Source organism: Canis aureus, chromosome 29, assembly GCF_053574225.1.
Source record: "Canis aureus isolate CA01 chromosome 29, VMU_Caureus_v.1.0, whole genome shotgun sequence".
NCBI lineage: Eukaryota > Metazoa > Chordata > Mammalia > Carnivora > Canidae > Canis > Canis aureus.
In genome coordinates, this window is record NC_135639.1 from 36,862,115 (window position 1) to 36,887,224 (window position 25,110).

The following is a 25,110-nucleotide window of genomic DNA, read 5'->3' on the forward strand; positions in this document are numbered from 1 at the left end:
AAGGCATGCCTTCATGTTGTAGACCTGGTCAGGAACTATGCTTATTGGTGGGCTTGCCTGTCAGAGGCCAAGGTTCTTCTGGTTCAGCAATTCCTAAGCCTACAGATTGCGACCATGAGGGAACTTTCAGAAAATACTCATGCCCAAATTGCACCCCTGAATTAAATCAACCCGTGGGAGAGAAGAGGCGACTCAGGATGCGAAGGTAGTGTTTCTGCTTCATGAAAAAGAAACACACTATAATGGGAACTGTTCTTTTTAGATTTATGCCACCATAGGGTCATCATCTCTCTCAACCTACTCTCCCTTCCTCCTTCCTGCCTATTCTGTAGACTAAAGCAGCAGACTCATGTCTTACACAGTTAGCTTGTGGAGGCAAAAATTGAACGCTATAACAGTTGTCTTTGAAAAGTACCCTAGGAGTGGGCCAAGTGGGTTAGAGACCAACCCGCCTCGTGGTACACCTAGCATAGCCAGTTTTTCCCCAGCATTGGAACAGATCACTGTTTCTTTGGCTGAGATTCTGATAAAATAGCTAGCATTTAAAAAAAAAAAAATAGCTCGCATTTAGGAGCTGTGATGTATGCAAAAATAGATCTTTAAGAATTGGAATTGTACTCAGCTGGAGAAGATACTCGAGCCCTGAGAAGCACTGGGAATTGAGATTGGCCTAGGGCACTGCAAAGTCCTGTTCCTCTTCTCAGCCTCAGTCCTGAGGCAGACTCTGAGTGGAGTGTAGACAGAGTCCCCGGCACCATCTAAATGGTGGGTTTCTCCTTGCCTGTCTCTTAGGCACATACCGTGGAAGTAAGGGGAATTGGATGTTCAGTGCACATACAGAGGTGATGTCGCTGCATTTTATTTTCGAATATTCAGAAACTGAGCATCTCTTTAAAAGCATAGAATTCAACAGTACTGTCTTTCTGTCCTCCAGCATTCCCATGGTTCGGCATGGATATCGGTGGAACGCTGGTTAAATTGGTCTACTTCGAACCGAAGGATATTACAGCTGAAGAGGAACAAGAGGAGGTGGAGAACCTGAAGAGCATCAGGAAGTATTTGACTTCTAATACGGCTTATGGGAAAACCGGGATCCGAGACGTTCACTTAGAACTGAAAAATTTGACCATGTGTGGGCGCAAAGGGAACCTGCACTTCATCCGCTTCCCCAGCTGTGCCATGCACAGGTTCATTCAGATGGGCAGCGAGAAGAACTTCTCCAGCCTTCACACCACCCTCTGCGCCACCGGAGGCGGGGCTTTCAAGTTTGAAAAGGACTTCAGAACGGTATGTCAGGTTTGAGCTTGTTACACAGCAAAACCCCCTCTCAGAGAAGGAAAGCAAGCCTCTCCCATGTCCAAATGCATGGCTTCTCATAGGGAAGAACTTGACTGCTAGCCTTGGGACTGTGGACAGGGTACCTTCACCTCTCTGTGACTCAGTTCCTCCTGTGTATGAATAGTTTGTGCCCGTAGGGGTGTTACAGAGTGGATTAGGTGAGATCCTATGGACCCAGCACTTCTTAGCAAATGCTTATAAAAAATATTAGCTCTCATCATCATTTTTCTTATAGTTATGGCTGCACGATATGCTAAAGATAAGATGGTATCATTCCCTTTCGGAAGTGTTTTAGAGTTTTCCAGATTCTTACCGTGGTGTCATGAAAAGCATAATCATCATCCCGCTTTTATAGCTGTAGAGATGCAGGCCTGCCAGAAAGGCTTTCTGTAACTCCTCTAAGAAAGGATTACTGCTGTCTACCCGTTGTTCGCTTTAAGTGTCTTTTCTGTTTTATGAATGTCATTCAGAAGTTTTGTTTGAAACAAAAGCAAAACATTTGGTATTATTTATAGGTGACTTCCTTTAATAGTAAGATTTCAGGTGTGTGGATTTACATAATAAGAACAATGCTGTCTCCTGAGTAGCAGTCTATACCAGCTCTGCATTGCTCATTTACGTTTGACAAATTTGGCTAAACGGAGGACATGGATGAGTAAGATATCTTATGTTTCTCTTTATTTAGCAATCTCTTAACAATTGTGTGTTCCAATTTCTACATCTTTACAGTCAAGATAATCTCTGCACTGTCCAGCCTCAACTAACAGGAAATAAAATGAGAATAAAGTGCAATAAAAGATGTAGAAAACAAAGAGAAAATAGTTAGCTAGGTTCAACAGAAATGACTGGCCATTAGAGAAGAAAAGTTTGGAAGATTTGGGGGTTAGTCTTGCCAGAAAGTTGAAACATACAGTGAGATAAGTTGTAAAATACACTTTTTCAAAGCCTGGAGTGCAAATTACTGGCATTCTGTCATGGAACTAGTGTAATCCAGTCTTGCTGTAAAGTCTATCATTAATGAATAAATTAATGAATCAATACATTATTCATGGCATTTTAAAAAGCTATGAATGCAATTTTTTTTTGTATCATAAAAAGTAACATCATTTATCCCATTGATTGTACCAAGTAGTTTCTAGAGGAGCTGGCAATGGAGTCATAGCACAGTATCCTGGATGAGACTCATGATACCAGGTTTTGGCTTTTCCTCCTGTGTTCCTTTTCCCAACACATCAGTGGAATTTGATTGTCACCTAAACGATTCATAGCATCTTTTTCCCAGTAAAGGGGCCCAAAGATCAAAGAGTTTTGAAACTGAAAAGGCTGAGGTCCAGGGGCATGAAAATTATTTTTTTTGGGGGGGGGGCATGAAAATTAAATTTGAGTTCATAGTTGGAAAAGCATTGAACCTGAATTCTAGTGTTGTCTCTGCATTTAACTAGCTGGATGACTTTGGGTGAGACATATCCCGTCTGGAGCCTTCAGTATTATCATCTGCAAAAAGGTGGCAGTAAAGTGAAGAGAGGAGGGAGGAGTTTTAGGACATTAGAACCTGAAGTCACCTTTGGAGACCGGGAAGTATAGCATTCTTGTGCTACTTGGATAAGGAAATTAAAGCTAAAGAGAGCTTAAGAGGCTCTAGTAATGCCTCCTAGTCAGAACTAGGGTGTCAGCTCAATTCTAATTCAGAAGAATTTGCTCACCCAGCCTAATGCTAGGAGTTCGCCAGGTTACCCTATCGGGGGACACCTTCACTAAGGAGCCTAAAGTGAACCCAGGTGACCTGGATCATTTATGCAACATCCTCACTGCCTCCGTTCCTCATTAGGGTAATGTACATTCTGGGAGAAAGTTACTCAATAGATGTTGGCTGTGAGCAAGGTGTTTCTCAAGGTTCTGAACTGAGATAGGTCATATTTTCTTATAACCAAGGTAAAGAAGCCTCTACTCCTTCAGGCAGCTTCTGGACCCTAATGAATAGACTGGAGCAGTGAGCAAGTCTGGAGTATTTACCAAACAGCTTGGCCTGCTAGGGACATATATCCATAAAAGAAAGAAGAGGGCTGCCTCCTGTTTCCATGCTCAGTCTTAGATAAAGTGAAGACAGAACTGATCTCTTCCTATAGCCTATTTGTCAGTGCACTAAGTGAATGTGCCTTTATCCTTCCAAAGTCTATGCGGATGGATGTCTTATCATCCTCTTTCCTAGGCATTCATTCACTCATCCAACAAGTATTTGTTGTGCTCCTTCTGTGTGCCAAGTACTGTTAGGAACAAAACAAAGGCCCTGCCCTCCAGGAGCTTATATTCTAGTGTGGAGGCTGGTCAGTAATTAAATAAACAGATGAATATAAAAGTACAGAATATACCATATATCCTATCTATCTCGTGTGTGTGTGTGTGTGTGTGTGTGTGTGTGTGAAGGTAAAAAAGGCAGGGTAAAAGGGGTTAGGAGGGTTGGGAGGGCTTTAGTGTGATAAGGTAACATTGGAGCAGGAACCAGAAGTAACAAAGCAAAGCAGGCCAGTATCCGGGGAAGGGTATTTTAAGCAGAGGGAATAGTAAGTGCTAAGATCCTTAGGTGTGCTAAAGCCAAGCTCTTCCCACCTCTCCTTTCCAGAATAGAAAACTGAAGGTGCTTACATGGTTGCAAATGATCAATATTTACTACTATATATAGTAAGCATTCTGACAAAGTAAAGCAATGCGCATATATATAATATAAAGTCCTGTCATTGCTATAAAATCACTTTTTGGTATAAGACGGCTTTACAGAAATGTTTTAAAAACCTGAGTAATTAGAGCTAACTAAAAGACATTCAAGAGACCCTGAATCATTAGCAATTATTACATCTAATGACTATGTCCTTTTTATGTATAGTAAATATACTTAAATCCTCAGACAATGTCAACTAGTCTTCATCCAATTTCAAATGTACAAGAGAGAGCTATAAACCATGAGACAATCATTAAGTTAGACCCCTGTGTAGAAGACTTTCAACCAAACAAAACGGCATTTCTTTTTTCCTTCCCTCTCTTCCTTCCTTGTTTCCTTTCTGCTTCTTTTAATGTTTTAGGATCACTGTCACAAATAAACTTCTGACTGGCAAAATTTAGCTTTCTGAATTAATGATACACCAAAGTGGGACACCAAAGAAAAACGTAATCTAACTATAAATGGTCTAAGAAACTGAAAAGCCAATGAGGAATCCCACCATTGAAGAAAATGATCCTTAAGGGGAAGACTTAGCTATCCCCTGTCTCTATTCTGTGAGTTTTATTTTGAAGAACACACTAGAGTATCTTATGTACCAAATCTAATATTTTCATCCACAACTACACTTCCTAACTTCAGTAAGAGTTCTTTAAAATGCAAAATATTCCAATAATAGAGAACGTATGGGAAAAAAACAAAACAAAACAAAACAAAACAAAACATCCTTTTTGTCCAGCTAACTCTTCATTATAATAGATACTTTTCCTTGGGAGTTTTGTTCAGTGTAAGACTAACTTTAACTAGAAGTTAGAAGTGACTCTTACTGTCTTACTTTTCTTACTTTTATGACTTACTTTTCAAAAAAGACATATCCCCTAACAAACGGGGAATAGCAATAATCTTATTGGTTGAATGAGATTTAGGGAACAGAAAAGGATATTTGGGTTGCTTTATTATATTTTTCTCAAGGTGTGAGAGCTGAAGAATTGGCCTTTTAACTTAAACCAGAAATCTCTAAGGAAACAATCTAAAAAAGTTAAGAATACTGGGGAAAAAAATCTCAGGAAGAGGGAGGACAATTGTGGATATGTGAATCTCTAAATCTAAATGGACCACTCAAGGACTTTTATTAGCTTGGTTCCTATTATTAATCCAGGGACTGATTCATGTCATTGTAGCAGCATAATTTTTGGTAGACCATGTCATATCTCCACTTGGGTCTGGCTTGATACTTGGCCTCTTTATCATTGGGTGCAGGGAAGAAGAAGCCATCTTTGAGGCTTTGTCATATTTCTTACTCACAGAACATGTTAGAAATTCATCTCTCTCAGGTCTCCTAGGTCTCCTTTGGTTAGAGAAAAGAGCCCTGAGTGAAATTTGTAATTCAGAATCAACTATTTTATATGTGAATCATTCTTGGCTTAGTAAGATAACCTTTTCTGCCACTTCCGGTGTGATTTAGGGAGCTAGTGTCCTCAAAAGCACCTTGGGAAGTATAAGGAATCATACAAATATGTATTTTATTCATTTCTGAAATACAATTTGGTGACTTATTTCTCAACTACAGAGAAGTAATATAACTGGTTTGGGACAGGTCCTTAGAATACCCCCATAGGAGTAGCTATGGAGTCTCTTGGGACTTTTTTTTTTTTTTTACCAGATTTATTTATTTAACTCTTTATTTAGTTATTTTTGACAGACTGAGCTGAAGAACATACAGACAACCTTTTACAACGTATTCTGAGCATGCTTTGTGTTTGGGATCCATATTTTTCCCAGTATTAGCATCCAGGAATCACTGAGCTCCCTCTATAAATTAGAATCTTCAATGTGGAAATAATGTTTTGATTAGCAGATTAGTGCATTTTATCTTGAGATAAGACTCGAATTATTTTACTTCTCACATAATTAGAATCCATGTATATAGTTCTTTAAAATCTTCAAAACATTTTCACATAGGTATCTCATTTGATTTTTGAAGATAGCCCTGTGAATTAGCAAGGGCAAGCGCTATTACGGACAGTATGTGACCTTATCAAATGCCTCTTCTCACTGTACCTGGGTCATGGACTAATCGCAGTTCTTCAACTCCTAATACTGTGTGGTCGGGGGACCAGCAGCATCAACATCACCTGGGATATTGTTAGAAATGCAGTCAGAATCTCTAGGAGTGGAGCCATCATGGGGGCGATTATACCACAGAAATTGGTAAATACTCAAAACCAGGGCTTTAGCTCCCAGAGAGCTGGTTGTTAAACATTTACAAGCACACCTTGGTTGCAAGGTTATGTTCACATTAGCTATAGCTTCATCTGCATGTTTGCTGAATCTGATATTTCAGATCTGTCATCATTTAAGATCCATCATGAGAGACTCTTCACGATAGGAAACAAACTGAGAGTTGCTGGAGGGGCAGTGGGTGAGGGGATGGGGTAATTGGGTGAGGGACTTTAGGGAGGGCACGTGATGTGATGAGCACCGGGTATTTACACAACTGATAAATTATTGAACACTACTTCTGAAACTAATGATGTACTATATGTTGGCTAATTGAATTTAAATTTTAAAAAGTAGCTAAGGGGAATGAAATTTTTAAAAAAGACCCATCATAGAAATTAGCATTAGAATATCTATAAAATTAACAGGATGGAAGTCAGAATCAGCCCACAGATATGTTTGGTTGGCCTGCTATATTTAAAAAACAAAAACAAAAAACATAAATTAGTGTCAGCTAATTAATTACGCTGATCCTCCATTTTGACATGGCAACAATGAGCTGCAGGTGAAATTGCAAATATGTGTATGCACAACAATCCCCTGTACACTACTATCCCCATCATTCTAGCTAAGGGCTTCACTCTTATGTTTTCTTTTTCATTTTTTTTTTAGAGATTGTACATTTATTTATTATTGTCCATATCCATTAAAGTGACTTTCCATGAACCAGGTTCTCACTTTCACTTTTTCTTCTTGCCTTTTGAGGTTTCCAGGGGTTTCCTTACTGTCTCCTGTAGGCATTTGCATTTCTTACCCTTGATAGAAAGAACACTAAGCCCAGAGAAAGAGGGTTTTTCATAGCTAGGATTTGAATGTGCTGAATGTTCCACAAAGTCAGTTCTGTTGTATTTACAAACTACAACCTGTGAGGAGCAATGCCCATCCTGTTCTGAATTTCAGATGGCCTGTTTGAATATCCAAGTAATGATTTGACTCTTTGCTTACACTTGGGAGCCTGGGCTTTTCTCTGTATGGTGATAACTTTTGAGGGAGGTCTCTAAGGTCTCAGTGGAAGTGACAAATATTTCTCTTTCCCAGTTTGGGAATGCATGACCAGGCTTCAGAAATATCCATCCTGGGATCCCTGGGTGGCGCAGCGGTTTGGCGCCTGCCTTTGGCCCGGGGCGCGATCCTGGAGACCCGGGATCGAATCCCACGTCGGGCTCCCGGTGCATGGAGCCTGCTTCTCCCTCTGCCTGTGTCTCTGCCTCATTCTCTCTCTCTCTCTGTGACTATCACGGATAAATAAAAATTAAAAAAAAATAATAAAAAATAAATAAATAAATATTGCACTTGTCTACTTTAAAAAAAAAAAAAAAAGAAATATCCATCCTGCAGTAAAATGTACAGCACAGATGTTTGTTTGCTGCTGGCACTTTATTTGAAGCTGAGTTTGATGAGAAAGATAACAGTGTTTCCTTTCAGATCAAAGTTGTATGTGCTTAGTTTATTTGCCTTGATAGGTTTTTTTCTTTTTCCACAGCATAGGTTCAGGATGTCTAGGTAGACATACTGTGTCTCTGTCTTGTGTTTGTGATGTTGTCTCTGGGCCTGGCTGTCAATATTGTTGATGGGCCTCTGATTAATTTTTAAGCAGGTTAACCTATGGTCCCACAACTATCTGATGAAATTGCTACTTTTCAGTTTGGCTTGATCTAAGAAGTGACAACTTTCCCTGTCCCACTTAACAAATATTTATTAAGCTATTATTATGGGACAGGCCTTTGAGCATCGTGCTCAGGGGCACCTGATGAACCAGAAAACTAGCCAGGTTCTAATTAGTGCTGTAAGTGGAAGAGGTTAATTAGGGCCGAAGAATGGAGGACAAAGGTGGCATTTACACAACGGTGTCTCACTACAGCCTTTCAGGTCTCCAGATAGTTTTATACCTAAAGTATTACCCCCTTAAGACATGGGTATTTACTTGGATCTCGCCCAAAATATTCACTCAGTAAAAAATGAAAAGTTTGGAATCATTTATAAGATAGATTTACTTTATCAGCAGGTGTCATTTACGATGATTGTTTCTAGGGATTTCCTTTCTACTTGCTAGATGGTATGCTGCCCAATTCATGAGTCATTGAATAAAGTCAGTGAGATCTCTAAATTAAAACAAACAAACAAACCAGAATGGTTGTTTCTTTGTATCAAGAAAACTTATACCATCATGCTGGTATTCTATTCAAACTAATTCTGTTCATTAGGTGTAGATTTTGTGGAGTTAGTTGAATGGGACATTCAGATGAGTGATATGAAGTCAGAAGTGTTCTTCCAGCTATTAACTTTTGTAATGAAGATGATGCCTCTTTAGCAAAGTATCCTAGGGTAGTACTTGTTTAGGTCATTTCCAGATCCCAGAAGCACTACACATTATGAAGACAAGAGAACAGTGAGTCCCTGGGAGCTATTTGCTAGTTATATCACTCAGGGAAAGTTGTTGAAGCTCTGAGAGCCTTAACCATAAAGTGGATAAAACACCTACTTAGAGAATTTTTTGAGAATTAAATGATATACTACACGTTCTTGGGGTGTAATAAACAATAAATATTAGGTATTATTTTCTTAAAGATTTTTTTAAAGATTTTATTTATTTATTCATGACAGAGAGAGAGAGAGAGAGAGACGCAGAGACACGGGCAGAGGGAGAGGGAGAGAAGTAGGCTCCATTCAGGGAGCCTGACGTGGGACTCAATCCTGGGTTGAGGTCCAGGATCACACCCGGGGCCGAAGGTGGCGCCAAAACCGCTGGGCCACTGGGGCTGCCCTTCTTAAAGATTTTTTTTAATTTAAGATAGTCCTTACAAATTGTCTTCCTTTGTTGCTTTAGTGTCATGTTGGTGATTATTAGATTATTATTATTATTATTATTATTATTATTATTATTATTTTGTCTATGAGAAATGATCGTCAACCCAAGCATGTAGACTGGCAATAATATTATTCTTGGAGACCAAGAATTAAACTTTTGAGGATGCAAAGTGGCCAATCTATCTCCCCTACATCTATCCCACAGCCAATTCATCCTCATCTACTTTTTTCCCCCTATACCTGGGAGAATGGGAGTTTTTCTCATGGGATCATGAAAAGACACTTTGGGCCACCCCCACTATTCATAAAAGAGCCAACATGTTTTGAGCTCTTTGTACATATATTATTATCATGAAATCTTTACAACCACACTGTACAGTGAGTATTATCCCCATTTTACAGAGAGGCAACTGAGGCTTCTCAAGTTAAACTTGCCCCACAAACCTCGGTTAAGTGTTAGAGCTAGAATTCAAAGCCGGGTCTATCTACCTACAAAACCCAGGCTTGGGAAGAGGACAGTTGGGTTGTGTAGGCTCAAAGGGAATTGTCTCCAGGGTCCAGGCTCACCAGGCCTTGCTGAGGACCTCGTGTGTGGGAAGTGTGGGTTTCTGCTTTCAGAACATTCTCACTCTCCTCCCCCTACAGTAGAGCCCTGGACTTAGTATATGCTGTATTGGTTTCCCGTGGCTGCCCTAACGAATAACCACAAACGCAGTAGCTTAGAACGATAAGAATGTATTCAGTCATAGTTCTAGAGAACAAAATCGAGGTATTGACAGGACCACACCTCCTTTCAAGGCTCTCAGGCAGGTTCCATTCCTTGCCTCTTCCAGCTTCTGGTGGCTGTTGGCATCCCTTGACCTGTCGTGGAGTACTACAATCTCTGCCTTCATCTTCATATGTCCTTCACCTCTGTCCATCAGATCTTTCCTGTGTTTCATAAGGAAGCTTGTCAGTGGATTTAGGGTCTACACAGATAATCCACGATGTTCTCTTCATCCCAGGATCCTTAACTTAATCATATCTGCGAAGACCCTTTTTCAAAATCAGGTAACATTCACAGGTTCTAAAAATTAGGACATGGCCATACCTCTTAGGGCCCACCAGTTCAACTCATTACATGGGCTCCTGGATACTTTACCAGGAACCAGGCCATTTCTGTTCTTTAGTTCCCACTGTGAGCAGACATGATATCCAGCAAAGGCTACTTTTCTGGCAGAGTGGCTAATTATTTTTTTTTAAGATTTTATTTATTTCTTCATGAGAGACAGAGAGAGAGAGAGAGAGAGAGAGAGAGAGAGAGAGGCAGAGACCCAGGCAGAGGGATAAGCAGGCTCCATGCAGGGAGTCTGATATGGGACTCGATTCTGGGACTCCGGGATTCCGGGATCATGCCCTGAGCCAGGCAAAGGCTCAACTGCTGAGCCACCCAGGCGTCCCTGAGTGGCTAATTATTATTATTATTTTTTTGAGTGGCTAATCATTAACAAGGTTTCACAACTTGGAGTTTTAAAGACGTTTCCATGCTTTTACTGTTAATGACATATTTTCAGTACAGCTAAAAGCCCCTAAGGTAGTCATAGCCTCTCTCACGAGGTTTTGTTCTCTTTCAGATTGCTGACCTGCAGCTCCATAAACTGGATGAACTGGACTGTCTGATTCAGGGCCTGCTTTATGTTGACTCCGTCGGCTTCAACGGCAAGCCGGAATGTTACTATTTTGAAAATCCCACAAATCCTGAATTGTGTCAAAAAAAGCCTTACTGCCTTGATAACCCATACCCTATGTTGCTGGTGAACATGGGCTCAGGTGTCAGCATTCTAGCAGTATACTCCAAGGACAACTATAAAAGAGTTACAGGGACCAGGTAAACATGGTTTCTGCTAGGAGAACCTTTCTGTACTTAAACCCAGACCTCTATCTTGAAGCCCAGTTTATAAAAAGATTATTTGTGTTGAACACACTTTTAAAAGTAAGATCTTAAAAAGGATTTATTGCATATGTTAACATAGCAAGAGGATAATTTATGTGAAGGTTCATAAAACATAATCCTTAGCCTGCTGAAAACTAGTCAGGTTGAGGGAAGAAGGCCACACCCACCAAACCCAAAAAGCAGTATGTGTTAAGTGCCAGATGAATGGCAGGGACTGTAAGAAAGTAGGATCCAGAAGAAAGGATGCCTGGGATGGTCAGAGAGGGCTTCAAAGAATCCTTCTTTTAGAATTTCCTTGGTGCCTAGCACAGGATGAATTGCTTGAAATCATCTGTCATTTCAACCAGTAAACCAAACTGGCTTTACCAAAAAAAAAAAAAAAAAAAAAAAAGGTTTTTTACCCTCAGTTAAATGTTCCACCTGAAAACTGGAATAGTTGGCATGCCTCTTAAAGGAATTTCGGAGTGCCACTGACAGGTGGCAAGAGGGGCAGAGTACCTGGTTGTTAGCACATACACGCCCTAAGGGCAGAGGCGCTCAGCTTCCTGTTAGTAGCAATCGGACATGGGAAGAGGATCCAGGGTCAGAAATCTTTGAGACGTCCTAGTGTAAATGTAATTTTTAAAAGTTTTTCTTACTTGCAAGTGAAGGATATGGTATGAAGTGTTTCTCCCACTTACGAGACCACAGAACCCGTTTTTAGAGGAATGACTTAAGGAACTAGTGCCATGTGGAATGTGCTTTGGGACGTGATGTTGAAACCATTGGTTTTTTTTGTTTGTTTTTCCTTTTTTTTTTTTTTAAGATTTTATTTATTCATGAGAGACACACAGAGAGAGGCAGAGACATAGGCAGAGGGAGATGCACGCTCCCAGAGGGGAGCCTGCTGTGGAACTCTGTCCCGGGACCCCAGGATCACGCCCCGATCCAAAGGCAGATGCTCAACTGCTGAGCCACCCAGGCATCCCAGAAACCACTGGTTTTTTGTTTTGTTTTGTTTTGTTTTTTTAAACCACTGGTTTTTAAAGATGAAGATATCATGTAACTCCTCCTCTGGGCCTCCACGTCCTTGTTTGTGCCACGAAGGGGGTCATTTCTTAGATAGTGTCTGTGGACATTTCCAGCCCTGAAAGTCTGCTGCACTCCTCCCTCATCCATTAGGAGAAACAGCACTGTTTTGCTACTGTATATCCATGACCTGTAATGGGTCTGCCTCAGTGACTCACCACCCGGGAAGGGAAGATTTAGCCTTCCCTGCCCACCCCCACCCGCCCCGGGGGGAATTTTGGCAATGCCTGGACACATTTTTTGGCCGTCCCTATTGGAGGTGGGTGCTACTGGCATTTAGTAGCTAGAGGTCAGGGGTACTGCTAAATATCTGCAATGCACAGATAACAACAAAAAACAAAAAAAAGTATTGAGCCTCAGAAGTCAATATAGTACTTCTATTGAGAAACCCTGGTGCGCAAGCGCGCGCACACACACACCCTCACTAAATCCTGCTTATGTTCAGAATATAGGATGTTAATTACCCTTAGGTATACCTTTTCTCACCGAGCATACAGAACTAAGCTTTCTTGCACACAGAAAAATCACAACTGTCCCAGGGCTTCACTGGGACTGTCGGGAGCATCAAAGATAAATGAATATTTCAACCAAGCTAGTTTTACCTTAGATGGCGATCTCATTAGAGTACAATTTTGAAGTAACTCCAGACTTTACCCCAGAAAGAGTCACTGAATTGATAGAGCTAGTCCCAAGGTAACAACAAGCTAAACACTATCCTCGATGAGAGGTATTTATCATTTCATTGATTAACACTTAGCGAAATCATGAATCACATCACATTTTGTATTTTCTCAAACTTGGAAGTTCCATGAAACTGGATCATCTTTAACAGCAGCTAATGAACTCACTGTGGTGTTTGGCTTCTATTACATGTGTAATCATGCTCATAAATTCCAGCTATTTGGTAAATGCCCATTAATGACCAATGTTTTGCAATCCTCAACAAATCCTGTCTGGATGTCTAAGTTACCCTGCAAGTGCTTTTCAACTAGTAATTTTGGAAATGTGCTACAGCAGACTGGAGGTAAATAGAAAGCTCTTTCTGGGGCTGCCACAGGCAGGGGAAGGGAAGGAAACGTCCACTCTGTGGGCTGCAGCTCCTCCCTGTCCAACCAGAGTTGTTCTGCCAAAGGCTTCTTTTGATCTAAGTTACAAAACCACTAATACAAACCATTACGGTGAGCAGCGAACATCAGTGTGTGGAACACACTTTGGGAATCACTGATCCGAGCAAATAGCTTCAGCTTTATGTTTATTACTGCTATTGTGAGCTGACAGGTGTAACTCCAGGGTTTTTGTTATTATATTATGCCCTATTCTCTCCTTGGACATTTTTATTTTTAGGAAGCCACGTCATTCCAGAAGATCAGTTTTCTTTTAGACATCTGGTTTTAAATGGTTTGTTTCATGCTATGTGTGATTTGATTGCATTTTAGATTAAGGAGCAACACTTTTTTTCTATTGACAGTACTCTAATTTTATTGTAGCAGCCAGAGAAAAAAGAGGACTTTAAAGCCAACACTGTTGCAATGTGCAGATTATCGAATGTAAAGAATTTTGAAACTTTGGTGAAAGAAGTAGTACAGCTCGTCTCATTGTTTTGGAATCTATTTTAAGAGCACAAGCACTCAGTAATTGAAGGTTTCTTCTACTTTTCCCTAAAATCCCTCACCACAAGGTTGTTGGGTTTTTCAAAAAGTAATGATGCTATTCAACAGCTGTCTCTAAGCCATATGCTTTTGTCTCCGATATGCTGAGGGTCTTACTGTGTCTGCTGAAACAAACAGATGTATCCGATTATGAGTGAGAGAACCACATTGGTTAAACACCGGTTAGCAGGTTGAGGATATGAATAAAGTGCTCTTTTGCGACTGTGCATTCTTTCCTCCTATCTGCAGCGTGCCAGCTGTGCAAATGCATGCTTGCTTTCCCCACGCAGCTCCCATGCTTTGTCTGGAGTCATCGGTCATCTTCCAGTCACACAAAGCACTTGTCCGTTCTCACTCATACCAACACATCAGCTGATGAATTGCCTTCTTTCTAAGTCAGCCAATGTCTTCCGCTGCCTATGTTTGGAGGAGATTGTTGAATGCCTTGATTAATATGAATATCTGATGTTCAAAGAGACGTTATTAGTGTGGATGAAAGCAGCTAGAGGTGTGAGAGAAGCCTTAAAAATCTACAGAGACAAATCCAGATGGCACACAAACCAAAAATTGTTCCCATTAAAATACATGAGCTTGTAGGGCAGGCCGATACTGACAATATGACACATGCTGTTACGTGTAAGTGACGATAAGCCTTAGTAGAGGAAATCAAATTCTCTACAGTGACTGAGTTGTCAAGGCGGTGACGTCTGTGGAGCTCTTGATCTCCTGGTACCACACCTCTGGGTTGGGTAGCTGCTACCGGTGGTCTTAGCTACCGAATTTTCCAGGAGGGGCCATCATTTCAGTCAAGTATTTTTGTAACAATCACTACTTAAGAAATGTTACATACAGTTTCACTTTAGATATAATTTGAAGAACGGTGTGCCTGTCTACAGTCTGGCACCTTCTTGTTAACAGTTATTGACAGTAAATATAATTTCCCCTAAAAGTTTCTTTCTTCAAATTTAAATTTAAAATAACTTTAATCTCAACTTGAATTTCCTCTTAGAACTGAAAGCCAGTACCCCAACACGCATGGGATTCCCGGGGCTGGCAGCTCCTGGAGCTTGAGAACAAACTGATGTGAGCATTGACTCTTCATTTGCTCTCCTGCCTCTGCTCCGGGTAAACAGAGCGAAGGCCACGCCAGTGCTCCCTTTCCTGTCAGGAGGTCACTCGGGATAGCTCTACTCTCGTCTCCTTTTTGCTCTGTCACATAACCGTGGTATTAATACACAAATTCATCCCCAGCTACCATAATTAGTTTCTAATTTTGTCTGAAAGATGATTTTAGAGGAATTTTCCCCAAAATGACTGAAAGCTTTTAAAACATAGTTGAGCCTTGGAACTTTTTTATGACCTTTGTTAATACTTTTGATTATTGGGTAGTTGGTAAAATATTAACCCTCTTTCCCATAATCTACCAGAAGAAAGCCCATATGTGAGCAATCAGTGGCTTCCTTTTAGAAATGTTTTGAGATTCTGTCTGCTAGAGAATCGAGGTTGAGGTAAAAGATCCGGCTCCTGGGCTGGCTGCTCCTAACAGCCCTAGGGTCAGTCTGGCTCTGCACTTCTGAACTTCACATACACATGATTTCTTTTCCCAAGTATTTGTATTCAGCTACATTCTTTTGTTGTTGTTTTTTTCATAGCAGCCATTTTTCCGGTTATTTGCTGCTTTCAGACTCTGCCCCCCCCCCCCCCCCATTAAGAGAGATCCTGATTTGGCCCCATTTTATAGGTGAGAAGATTGAATGAGGTACTTAGGTTAGCAGCTAGCTGAAGGTCTCACAACGGAAATCAGTGAGAGTCTTTCTCTGGTTTTGTTCTTAAATTCAGGGGCAAGTTTTCCTTGATGTTTCTTTTTAGCCTCTGCCCTCTTTAAAAATCTAATCTACCCTAAGATTATTGCACCCTACACTTTAATTCAAGTGCCCTTTTGTTTTTCTTCCCTCTTTTTATTAACCCATATTAGTGATCTTGATGTAGTTGGGGACTTGGATGGGCATATAATAAAGTAAAATTTAAAAATAAACCTTATTGTTCCTTCAGTCTTGGAGGTGGAACATTCCTAGGCCTATGTTGCTTGCTGACTGGTTGTGAGACCTTTGAAGAAGCTCTGGAAATGGCAGCTAAAGGCGACAGCACCAATGTTGATAAGCTGGTGAAGGACATTTACGGAGGAGACTATGAACGATTTGGCCTTCAAGGATCCGCTGTAGCATCAAGGTAGAGACGAAGTAGCTAGGAGCAGTAGTGTGTAAACAAGGCAACCTCTCCACCCTGGCCATTCATTTAGTACTTTTAAGATGTCAACCCACCAGCCTGGTGCAAGTATCTCTGGTTATTGGAGCTCAGACTTGATCTCCCACCCTTTATGAAGCACTGAGATGTTTAGCCTTTGATGCTTGTGCTTAAAATAGGGCAACTTTGAAAGAAGGTTCTGGAAAACTGCAGCAGTTTCCCCTGTTCCATTCTTGTCAATATATCTAGAGAGCATTAAAAAGTTTTCTTTCCCATTAATAGCCATACTACGTTGACCCTACTTAAAAAAAGGGGGCAGCCAACCATTCATACCGTAATCCTGTCTGCTTGTAAACCATAGTAGCCAAATCAGGTCATTTAAGTTTGAACAGAGTTATTCATAAAGCTTTCCACAGTACTTTGGTGGAAGCTTGGGGCCTGCCTGAGGATGATTTTGAACATTCTCACTAATATTTCCAACATAGCTTTGGCAACATGATGAGTAAGGAAAAGCGAGATTCCATCAGCAAGGAAGACCTCGCTCGAGCCACACTGGTCACCATCACCAACAACATTGGCTCCATTGCTCGGATGTGTGCGTTGAATGAGGTAAGGCCTTAACCCAGAGGAAGCTTCGTGCCATTCATACACATTGTCTTTAACAGTGCAAAACTGTTGACCCTTACAAAATTATAGATCCTTTGGGAAGCCTGCCCTTTGTCCTAGTCACATCTTGTAGACCATGAGGGTTGTGTTTTGGGGAATGGAGAGGAATATGCATCTTATTTTTAAGTAGGCACTGGATAACAAATGATACACCATCCAACCATGGAGACCAGGTAAAAGCACAACCCATGCCATAGCCTCTCTGACCATCATTATTAACCACCCACCTACTGAAGTGTGAGGAAAAGCTTTGCGCGTCCTTGCAAATAATTGCAGGTAAAATGTTCTACTTGCAGTATTCGATATTCTCTCTGCTTTCAGCTTCTTTACAGTGTTGCCTTGTGGCATGGAGTTCAAGCAGCATTGTACAGGGCTATCAAAGCATAGAGAGCTTGCTGCAGCTGAGGCCAACCAGAGCCCCAGGCACAAGAGTGGGGTGGAGCTGGTAACAAAGCTTTGGGAACATGTTTTAAAACTGCAAAATTCCGTTGGGAAACTAGAACCCTTTTCCGTAATACAAGACATGTAAAGTACAATAGCTTTCACTGAGTTGTGTTAGAAAGACAAGAAAGAGGTTGGGACATGCAACAGGTAATAGAAGTGTTAAAGAATCATAGTCGCATCAGTAATAGAGCTTTTAAAAATATGATTTTAATAGAAATACACATAGAAGATCATCAAATCCTGGGTGTACAGCTTGGATTTTCACACACACACACACACACACACACCTGTATAGGCACCACTCAGATCAAGAAATAGAGTATTACAGGTACTGCAGAAACTGCCTCCTGTCCCCTCTTAGTTGAGCACTGAGGTTTTAAACAGGGCAGGAGGCAATCTTGATGATGGGCAGTGCCAGCCCTGTCTTTGAGCTCTGGGGTTACAGAGAAACATACTCCTTTACATTGAGTAGAAGGTGTCACCAGTCTATGGCTCGGGGTCACTTTTTTCCAGCCTTGTCTGAAATGGAGTTCAGATACAAGGCTGAAATGCAAAGAAAGACTGTATCTCAGACACGTGCCTTTCAAAGTCCACTTCGGTCACGGGACTCATTTTAACAGAGGGTTTATTTATTTATTTTTTTTTACATTAACCTTTAAAGGGAGTTTTTCCAAGTAGCCAAACAAGGCCTGACTGGTATGTGTGTCTTGGGCTGTCCTCCTGTGCTCTCAAAGGTCAGTTAGATGTGACATCCCTGCCCCACCCTTTCCCCTGCTTTCCACAGACCCTGAGCGAGCCCGCAGGTCTTTTTACAATGATCACATTCACTCTAGGGGAAGGGCAACAGATTTTGTCACTTTTCATTTTGCTTTCAATACCGTTTATTGCTGGAGTATAGCAAAAGTGGCAGTTTGAAAGTAAGGCCAGTGAGAGGAATCAGCGATCGCACTGGGCGAGGCTCCCAGTGGGCACAGCAGGAGGTGGCAGTGGTGTTTCTGGGGATCAAGCATCAGCTGGTGCTGCCCACACCACCCTCACTGAGTGGAGAGTCCTTGAATTCAGCTATTGCATACAGGGGCACCACATGCACTGACTCTAAGATAGATAGATAGATAGATACTTAAATTGTGATTATTGGAACCCTGTAAAATGCTTCTTCATCAACATTGAACTTTTTATTCACATTTTTGAGTAGAAAATACAAACACATAATACAGAGTCCCAAAGACAACAGAAGGGTGTCCAGGGAGGTGGGCAACCGTTTGTGCCTTTCCCGCAATGTTAGCCTGACTTGAAGTAGCCGTTGTTTTTCACTTTGGGGGTCTTACTCTCTATTGTCTGCGCTACAGCAGAAACATACCCTTCCAAGGCAGCAAACTCTGTATCACATTGTTGCTTAAATAAAACACCAATTTTATCGAGATGTAATCACATCTCATGCAATTCACCCTCTACATACTATTTTATGTCTTGCTTTGGTTGTATATCATCCTTTTATTATGAAAATTGGTAAACATACATACAGGAGCAGGATACTATGAAGAACCTCCTAATAGCCATTAACTGGACTCAACATTGTTTTTTTGTTTTTTTGTTTTTTTGTTTTTTTTTTAAGTTCTGTGGTTTTCTCTAGTCTTTTTTTCTTTCCACAGTCATATCTTTGACCCACCTGGAATTTATTTGACATAAAGAATGTCCATCAGCTTTTATTGCCAGTCTATTCCTTCTGGCTCATTACCAGAGTAATGCAGGAGTGGGGTTCTGAGCAAGCCCTACATTGGACTCCCTTGTTTTAGGGGAAAAGATGGAACTCCAAAATTTAAATAAATCCTTCTTTAATCTGAGTTACTTACTCTTGACTGTTTATTGTTACATCTCAGTCTAGGCACTTATTAAAACCACCTCCTGCCCCTCCACCCATGGAAAATATTCACAGTAGTTAATGGACTCATCGACTTAACATTGTCAAAACTTGAGATAATTGAGAGGCCATGTTCCTAGATCCTGATGAGTCTGGATCAACTGGACAGAAAAGGATGCCACCTTCTAGGAAGTTCTTCCCTTTGACATAAATGACCCTAGCAACAGGCTCTGTGAGTGGGTGGGTGGAGCAGCCCCTGCATAGCAGACAGGCTGAGCTCAGTGTTTAGTGTGTGTGCAGAATGCAAATCCATGTCAACAAAAATATAAACAAAGTTTTTGTTACATTTCAACCCACACACATGTTGACCAAACATACCCTAAGGATAGAGACTGGGAACCATTTCTTTTTGTATTCCTGCTTTTTGGCATAGAGCGAACTGAGCAAGCTTGTTAGATGAAAAACCCATACCATGGCCATTTCATTTATGAGTTGCTTATTTATAGTTGGAAGTTTGGGGTAATTGAAAGAATGCAAAGGCAAATATGTATATATATGTGTGCTGAATTTCATATCAGACCTAAGTCAGTCTGACATAATACCTGCAAATAAGGCCAACATAAGTCTCTGCGTGGTCCAGCCAGAATCTCACCCTCTTGTTCTTGTGGTATGCACTATGAAGTTTATTTGACTTCATTTTGGAAATGCTGAAATAATTTCACTTAAAAAACAAGTTGACTCTGCAAGGTCCTGGGAGTACAGTTATACCATTATTTAATTGTTCTTTAATTTTTTTTCCAGAATATTGACAGAGTTGTGTTTGTTGGGAATTTTCTCAGAATCAATATGGTCTCCATGAAGCTGCTAGCATATGCAATGGATTTTTGGTCCAAAGGACAGCTAAAAGCTCTGTTTTTGGAACATGAGGTAGGTCAAGTCTGCATGGAATTAGTTACCCTGCATGGAGTGTATTTGGCGTCACCTAACTTTTGAGTGAGTCTTTCAGTTTTAAAATTGGTCAAGTAGAAAGAGTTGGCATTTAAACTTTCCATTTATACAAAGGATAAAGAAGAACTATATAAAATGGAAGCTTTCTTCTCCAACAATCAGGACCAGCAGCTGGTTAGTTAAAAAAAAAAAAAAAAAAATCAAGGCAGCCTGGGTGGCTCAGTGGTTTAGCGCCGCCTTTGGCCCAGGGCGTGATCCTGGAGACCCGGAATCGAGTCCCACATCAGACTTCCTGCATGGAGCCTGCTTCTCTCTGTGTGTCTCTGTGCCTCTTTCTCTCTCTCTCTCTCTCTCATGAATAGATAAATAAAATCTTTTTTAAAAATCAGCTAAAATGAGTAATCATTTAAAAATATCTCACCAATTACTTTGATGTAGCACCAAAGCCTATTTTTGACCATGGGTTCTGCTGATTGGAATTCACTGTTATCCTTTTTTTCATGATCCACAAGTATTATATGCCTTCTTTGATTTGTGATTTATTTCTTGAAAATGGATCAAGAGATTAAAGATACCTATGAAGCACTTTGGTGGCATAATCCTTCTAGATTTTTCTCTCAACCTTTCATGTGCAGTATCCACCCAAGTAGAGAGTAATGGTTTGTGACCATCTTTTCCAACCTTTTTCAAGAACTTAACTGGATTTTCAAAGAAGTGACCAATTTATTTTGTACTCTTTTTATTGGTTTAGGTGATATATAATTAACTTAGATTATAACATCAACAATAAAACTGTCATAAACAAATATGAGGATAAACACAGTTGACTCTTGGCAAGCAGACAACTCCACTGGTGAGAACAGAAGTGCTGGGCCTGCTCAGTGTAGCCTGGTGGCCCAGAGAAGGTGGTGTCCCTAGGCATTAGCAGCCTGTCTACAAAGGGTATGGAGAACATTAGTTAATTGAGAGAGTCCCTTCTATCGAGTTTCTACAATCCTATAAATCAGGTTTCTAAGAGTGGAGGACCTTCCCCTCTTTTCCCTACCTCTTCTGCCACCTTCTTTAAAATCAGTACTATAGGGGCTCCTGAGTGGCTCCGCTGGTAGGGCGTCTGCCTTTGGCTTGGATCATGATCCTAGAGTCCTGCGTTCAAGCCTAGTATCAGGCTCCCTACTCAGCAGGGAACATGCATCTCTCTCTCCTTTGGCCTCTCCCCCTGCTTGTGCTGGCTTTCTCTATCAAATAAATAAATAAGTAAAAATATTTTAAAAAATAAAATCAGTACTGTAGCGAGCAACTATTTATTTATCATGGGGGTACCTAATCCCTGATGTGGATTGTAGCAGAATAAACTTTGAGAGAATTAATATCACAGACTTGTAATGAATAACTACTGTCGCATTTTTCTTATCTTCAAATTATTTATCTGAAAAGCTGCTGATGCATTTCTAAGTTATTTAGAGTTTTCTAAGCCCATATTTTGTTTCCTTAAAGCAGATAAAACAATAGGAACTCAAATGCTAAATAGTTAAGGCCCAGTGATAAAAAAAAAGCCTGTTTTGTTTTGTTTTGTTTTTTGTTTGTTTGTTTGTTTGTTTTAAGTAGGCTTAAAGCATGGAGTGATAGAACTTTTGGGGGGTTGAGGGGACTTGAGTCCCTGATTTTTCACTTTCTCTCCCCAACCAGAGCCCCTCCATTTTTATCTGCTTATTTATCGTTTCCACGTAAGATTTTGTTTGAAGAGGGGAAAAGCACCTAAGCTATAAAAAAGCAATTAAAATGAAAAAGAAAACTGCTTTTCCAGTTCAACTAGAATTGCCATATTTAGTGATTAAAAATACAGGACATGGTTATTTCATCTGGCATTTATCTATATTTTATCTGGCAACCCTAAATCCAGATTCTCTTCAACTAAAGCAAAAAACAAACCGTAGAAGCCATCAGGAATTAAAAGTCATCTACACGGTCACATGGATAGTTAGTTGGCAGTAAAATAGGGAGTGAGATCCAACATTTTGGGGAAACTCACTTCTGCAGGTGAAAGCTTAGTTACCTGAATTCATTTGTACAATCCTAAGGCCCCTTGGACCGTGGCTTGGCTTTGCTATGCACGTATCATAACTCGGTCTTCATTGCCAATTAAAGTGAGTGTTTTTATAGCCCCTTGTAAATATCTCTCAGAAAAGGTTCTGCATTCCTAGATTCCCTCTGGCTTAAGCAGGTCTTCCTGGAGGATATTGTGGAGAGAAAATTTTGGGAGGCACACGTGTGGCGGTTTTCCTGTCCTGCCACAGGAGTCCTTACTCACTGATCTCATTCATAACAGGATTGAGAAGTCGTCAGCCAAGCTGTTAAGACACAGCCTCTTAACTGACTAGGAGTCTTTAGACAATGACTTTACCTCTCCATCTGTTTTAGCAGCTGTAATAATAATAATTAATAATTATTAATTAATAATAATTATTAATAATAATATTTGCCTCATAAAGTTTTTATGAAGATGAAATGAATGAACTAATGTAAAGTGTTCAGAAACAATTTCTTTTTTTTATTTTTTTATTTTTTATTTATTATTTATTTATTTATTTTTATTATTATTTTTTTTTTAACAATTTCTAGCATATAATGAAACCTCAATAAATGTTAGCTGGTAGCAGCAGAAGCAGAGGTCCTACATGGAGTGCCTGTCCTGGCACGCTGCCACCCATTTGTGTGGGTGACTGTCGAATCAGGCAACAGGAGTGGAGTCTCACACCTTTTGGAAACCAAGTTCCCTAAACATTTTTATTTTTCAGTTCCTTTCACTTTCACAAAAACAGGCTTTTATTTTATAGATGAGCAAAGGGAAGCTCTGGCTGATTTAGATGCCTTTCCAAGATCTGCAGAGGGAAGCTTAGAGATAAATACCTGGGAGATACAACTCTGAAGTCATACAGATTTGAGGTTGAGCCCTGACATAAGAGTATGACCCTGAAAGGGAAATTTCCTTCATTACCTTCTATTTCTCATCAGTGAAATGGGGGTCATAGTGTGGATTTTGCCAAAGATCAATTCCAACAATACCAGCACTCGTGTAGTACACACCAAGTGCCAGACATTTTCCTCAGCGCTGTACATACAGCAGTTAATTTAGTTCATATAAAAAAACAGGTGTATCTAATAAATATTATTACTATTATTCTACGGTGCATGGCTGAGTTCAGGTTTTACGTTTTTCTTATCTATCACATTAGGGGACAGCATTCCTAGCATTGTTAAAAACGGTAGGCCTTTGGCTATTTAGAGATCATCATGCACAAGTTTTCCCCTTGCTTTTCGCAGGGTTATTTTGGAGCCGTTGGAGCCCTGCTGGAGCTGTTCAAGGTGGCTGATGACCAGTAGTGGTGGCAGGCGCCGAAGAGCCTTCTGTGGGAACAGGGAACCGAGGACTGCTGTCAGAGGAGGTGGATGCCGCTGTGGGACGGAAGCCAAGCCATTATGGCAGATGAACCTGCTGGATTTGTAAATAATTTAAAATCCTTCTAGTCGATCTTTTACTCTTGGGTTTTGAGCTGATGATTCAAAATGGGGAATACAAGAGTTTTTTCTGTATACTGTATTTTTAAAAAAAAAAAATTTTTGTGCAGCGAGGCCAAACCTATGTATGGATTTTATGCATTAACCTTGAAAAGTTGTATGATGTTTAAGAAGGACCCGAAATGTAAGTGCTGTTTATTTTTCTTCTGGGGTTTACTGATCAGTGTGGTAATTTTAACTTCATTTAGTAATTACTCTAGGAGATTCTACCTTTACTTATATTCTTCATGACGTTTCATGATTTGCTGTTGGTTTCAAATGAAACTACAAATCTGGCATGTTTTACTGTGAACACGATTTTGTTTGTTTGTTTATATACCTTTTCTCGTCTTTTTTTTTTTTTTTCCTGTTGGAATGTCTTATGGAGAAAGAGAGTCCTTCCCCATTTCTGTCCTTAAGTGACTCCCTCCCCTCCCCAATACCTTTCTTTAACCTAATTGTCTGTATCAATCAAGGTGCTGACCAACTCAATGCGAAGTGAAGCAGGAGATCGAAAGCTCTCGAAAGTACCCCTGATGAGAAAACTCTGAAAGTGTTGATGAATTTAATGAGTCAGGCAAAAGTTGAAAATGATAGGCAATTTTGTCTTAAACCTTATGCATATGCAATGTTTTGTTGGATTGATTTTATGTTAGGTTATATTAAACTGAAATGTTCTCTGATGACATGTCCTCGATTCATGCCCAGCCTATGAGTGGCAGGAAATCCTTATGCAGGACTCTGGAACTTCCCAGGTAAAGTCTCCCAGTTGATTAACTGTTCCCATTGGGAGATGGGGGAGAAGTCATGGGTTGAGGTGTCAGGTAATAATACCTATTTGTTTTGTACACATATGTACATAGGAGCTTTGTAACAAGGCATCTTAAGTAATAACATTTTTTCATTTGAAATATTTCAGACTGAAAACTGTATTTCAATCCCAGCTTCTAATATTAAAAAAAAATCATGATACTGATCTATCTATACATTTTATTTTCCTTTTTTGAAAGATGTCATTGGAACCAATGGGTAACTTTCCAATGAGAGTCTTGTACAAATATTGAAACGCATGAAGTCTAATGATTTAGAACTGATTAATCTTTCAAATTGAGCATATTGTTGAAAGGGATTTTTGAAGGCAGTGCAGTTCCTCCATGATGATCTTTCCTTTTCTGCCTCCTGAGCACCATCTTTAATTGCCATTATCTTCAAGTCTTGAAGAACTTGTTAATTGAAGTATTCACTTGTCTGGTTGAAATAAAGCCTGTTTCTGTTGTGATGTTTTTAGTGTATATGTTATTTTCATTTCTTAATCTTCATGTCCATAGTATCTGCTTTTGTGCCATATAATGAATGTGTGTTGTATTTTTGCTACCCTACATTTCATAATTTGAGGCTTTCACATAAGGGTGTCTTCAAATGAAGCCCGAGCTCTATGCAGAGATTCTTAAAATAGCTTTATTGTTGTTATACAACTGACTCATTGCCAAAATATCATTCCTATATTTGCTAATAAGAAAAATTTTTCAAAAGTTGGCCATCACAAGTACATTTGATCAACTTCCACCTGGCTTAAAAAAATTCAAGCAACTAAGATGTTCTT

At 40.1% G+C, this 25,110-nt stretch overlaps 1 protein-coding gene across 2 annotated transcripts in view; it reads left to right on the forward strand.

The window, feature by feature from the left end:
• Positions 1-24,786, forward strand: part of PANK1 (pantothenate kinase 1) — a 57,775-nt gene extending 32,989 nt beyond the window's left edge. For both annotated transcript variants that reach the window (XM_077878440.1, XM_077878441.1), the window contains exons 2-7: positions 935-1,287; positions 10,753-11,006; positions 15,842-16,018; positions 16,519-16,642; positions 19,806-19,931; positions 23,274-24,786. In XM_077878440.1, the coding sequence (XP_077734566.1) occupies positions 935-1,287; positions 10,753-11,006; positions 15,842-16,018; positions 16,519-16,642; positions 19,806-19,931; positions 23,274-23,333 (1,094 nt within the window). In that variant the 3' untranslated portion in view covers positions 23,334-24,786. The remainder of the gene's footprint in view (positions 1-934; positions 1,288-10,752; positions 11,007-15,841; positions 16,019-16,518; positions 16,643-19,805; positions 19,932-23,273) is intronic.
• Positions 24,787-25,110: the final 324 nt, after the last annotated feature.